Genomic DNA, 3,860 nt, shown 5'->3' with positions numbered 1-3,860 from the left:
GCTTTTCATTAAAAGGAATATTTTACAGAATTGCCCAGACCAAGGGCTTCCAACCTTTGCTCCAGGTAGCAAAAAAGTTGTGCTCACTTGTTTGATCGTGAATTCAGTCCCTTTTGGATGGGGGGGGGGGAGGTTTTGCAGGAGGTTATAAACCCCAGTGGTGAAATGTAAAAATTTTCCCTACCAGTTCTGTGGGCGTGACTTGTGGTCATGGTCATGTGACCGGGTGAGCTCAACCCTCTAAGGCAGTGTTTCCCAACCTTGGCAACTTGAAGATATTTGGACTTCAACTCCCAGAATTAATTAATTAATTTAATTTATTTATTGGATTTGTATGCCCCCCCTCTCCGCAGACTCGGGGCGGCTAACAACAATGATAAAAAACAACATGTAACAATCCAATTTAGTAAAGCAACTAAAAACCCTTATTATAAAAACCAAACATACACACAAACATACCATACATAACTTGTAATGGCCTAGGGGGAAGGAATATCTTAACTCCCCCATGCCTGGCGGCATAAGTGAGTCTTGAGTAGTTTATGAAAGACAGGGAGGGTGGGGGCAGTTCTAATCTCCGGGGGGAGTTGGTTCCAGAGGGCCAGGGCCGCCACAGAGAAGGCTCTTCCCCTGGGGCCCGCCAAACGACATTGTTTGGTCGACGGGACCTGGAGAAGGCCAACTCTGTGGGACCTTATCGGCCGCTGGGATTTGTGCGGTAGAATGCTGGCTGGGGAATTCTGGGAGTTGAAGTCCAGATATCTTCAAGTTGCCATGGTTGGGAAAGATGCTCTAAGGGCATTTGCTGAAAACACACCCATCTGGAATGTATAAAGGCCACAACTCACTCTGCGGTTTAAGATGGGGCTGGAAAAGCTGGGCCGCACCACGGGCACTGCCCACGGCGACCGCGGCCACCATTTCCACAATGTTGCAGGCGGTGTTGACGTAGGGGTAGGTCTCCTTGGCATACCGGTACATGGAGGACCAAACCTGGTAGGCAGAGCTGACCAAAGGTATGTTGGTGACCCTCGTCACGATATTCTGGAGGGAAGAAAAGAAAGTTGATCTCAGCTAGATTCCCCGTGGCTGCCAGGATATGTCTAGATTGCGTGGACTACAACTCCCATCAGCTCTGAGTGTTGCCTTTTGTGGCTGGGGCGGATGGAAGCTCACCGTCTTGGGGATCCCCCACTACTTTTGATGTGTGGGTAGTCCTTGACTCGTTTTGTGACCGTTTGAAGTTACAAGTCACATATGGCTGGTCCTCAAACTTAAGACGATCGCCATATCCTCCTGGTCATATGATTAAAATTTGGCCACTTGCCACTGGCATGGATATGATGGTTGCAGCCAGAAGGATGGAGAGAAGGAGGGAGGGAGGGAGGGAGGGAGGGAAGAAGGGTGGTTGAAGGGATGGAGGGAAAGATGGGTGAAGGAGGGAGGGAGGGAAGGATGGAAGATGGAGGGCAGGAGGGAAAGTTGGATGAAGGGATGGAAGGATGGATGGATGGAAGATGGAGAAATGGAGGGCAGGAGGGAAAGTTGGATGAAGAGATGGAGAAAAGGAGGGAAAGATGGGTGAATGAAGGAATGGATGGAAGATGGAGGGATAGAGGGAAGGAAGGAAGGATGGAACGTTGGATGAAGGGAGGGATGGAGGAAAGGAGCGAAAGATGGGTGAAGGAGGGATGGAGGGAGGGAAAGAGGGAAGGATGGTTGAATGAAGAAATGGAAGGATGGGAGGGATAGAGGGAAGGAAGAAAGGATGGAAAGTTGGATGAAGGGAGGGATGAAGGAAAAGATGGGTGAAGGATGGTGGAAGGAGGGATGGAGGTAGGGTTGGAGGGAAGGATGGAAGGAAGGATGAATGGATGCATGGAGGAAAGGAAGGATGGAGGAAGGGAAGGATGGAAGGATGGAGGGAATGGTGGAAGGAGGAATGAAGGGATGGAGGGAGGGAAGGAGGGAAGGAAGGAGGGAGAGTTCTGAGTAACACCCCTAACCCAAGAAAACTCCAAGGCCAGAAGTTCCTCAAGTTCCAGATGTGCCATATTGGCACATCTGGAAAAATCTGAGTCTGAAAGCTTCCGGGTTCCCCTCCCAAAAAAGCCCAAGTCTCCCTCCCAACACCAACAGTCCATCATCCCAAGGTCCAATCAAGGCATTGCCCCCATGGGAGATACCTCCCACTCACCCCACTCCAGGTGCAGGGCGGAGTGGCCTTGACTCTGGGGGAGAGGAATGTGATTATGGCTAGGTACTCCACGCCACTCCCATTGCCCCCAGCGCTAAGGGTGGCAGCCCTGGAGATCCGAAGAAAAAGATGGGCTCCAGGGGGGATGTGTGACCTTCCTTGTAAGCCATCATTTTCTGAATGAAGAGTTTGGAGACTGACCTCAGTCTTCGTAACATCCTGGTTCTCTCCTTCGGTTGCCATGAGTAGCTCTGTTTCAACTGCAAGAGAACACAATCCAAAGTTTATCACAATATCCATCCATCCATCTGTCCATCCATTCATCTGTCTGTCCATCCATCCATCCATCCACCCATCCATCCATTTACAGTGCTTACCTATCAACGCATCCTCTTTCTCCGTCCTTCCTTTCATGCATGAACGCATCCATCTCTTCATCCATCCATCCATCCATCCTTCCATCCCTCCCTCCCTCCATCCATCCCTTCATACATACATCCTTTATACATCCACCCCTTCATACATCCTCCCTCTCTCCCTCCACTCCTCAATCCCTCTGTCCACTTATAGTATCTATATTATTGATCCATTGATCCATCATCTCCCTATTACTACTATTTACATAACTAGTTGAATTTGGCGATATATACAGTATACCACAAACCAACACGACCTAAGCATAGCCCATAAAATCATCTGCTACAACATCCTTCCTGTCAACGACTACTTCAGCGTCAGCCACAACAACACACAAGCACACAACAGATACAAACTCAAAGAAAACCGCTCCGAACATGACTGCAAGAAATAGGACTTTGGTAACCAAGTAGTTAATGCATAGAACTCATTACCTGACTCTGTAGTATCATCACTTAACCCCCAAAACTTTACCCTTAGACTATCCACCGTTGACCTCTCCCGATTCCTAAGAGGTCAGTAAGGAGCGTGCATAAGTGCACCACAGTGCCTACCGTCTCCTTTCCTAATGTTTCCCTCTTATTAGTATCATGTATGTAAACATTATTATATCTTTGTATACCACCAATATGTACTTGATAAAACAAACAACTAATAAAAATAAATAACAATGTATGCTTACATGTAATAGAACACTATTGCTTTAAGAGCTAGTGTTACAGACTGCCACAAGAGGGAGCCAGAAGAGTGATTCTCTCTTAGCTATTCTGTTTTGTCTTTGTGACTGTGGTGTAGTAAGAACTGGGTTCAAATGTTAATTTATGTTTTTTTAAGCTGAACAAATAAGGCTTATAGTTTTGTATATGTATTGAATGATTTAACTGTGTATGACTAGAACTGTTCTTGTCTAAAATATTTTAATAATAATAATAATAATAATAATAATAATTATTATTATTATTATTATTATTATTTATTAGATTTGTATGCCACCCCTCTCCACAGACTCGGGGCAGCTCACAACAACAATAATAACAATATAACAAATCTAATATTAAAAAAACATCTAAAATCCATCATTAAAACCATACAACACAAGCATACCATACATAAACTATATAAGGAGGGGGGGTATCTCAATTCCCCCATGCCTGGTGATATAGGTGGGTCTTAAGCAATTTACGAAAGGCAAGGAGGGTGGGGGCAGTTCTAATCTCTGGGGGGAGTTGATTCCAGAGGGTCAGGG

The 3,860-nt window shown here is 46.1% G+C and overlaps 1 protein-coding gene across 1 annotated transcript in view; it reads right to left on the bottom strand.

The window, feature by feature from the left end:
- Positions 1-2,457, bottom strand: part of LOC139156189 (perilipin-3-like) — a gene marked incomplete at both ends in the record, with an annotated part of 14,022 nt that extends 11,565 nt beyond the window's left edge. The window contains 2 exons of the mRNA XM_070731473.1: positions 849-1,044; positions 2,399-2,457. Of these exons, the coding sequence (XP_070587574.1) occupies positions 849-1,044; positions 2,399-2,457 (255 nt within the window). The remainder of the gene's footprint in view (positions 1-848; positions 1,045-2,398) is intronic.
- Between the last annotated feature and the right edge of the window lie 1,403 nt (positions 2,458-3,860).

This window comes from Erythrolamprus reginae, unplaced genomic scaffold, assembly GCF_031021105.1.
Source record: "Erythrolamprus reginae isolate rEryReg1 unplaced genomic scaffold, rEryReg1.hap1 scaffold_399, whole genome shotgun sequence".
Classification (NCBI taxonomy): Eukaryota; Metazoa; Chordata; class Lepidosauria; order Squamata; family Dipsadidae; genus Erythrolamprus; species Erythrolamprus reginae.
The sequence above is the reverse complement of the archived record's forward strand: the minus strand, read 5'-3'. Positions and strand labels throughout refer to the sequence as shown.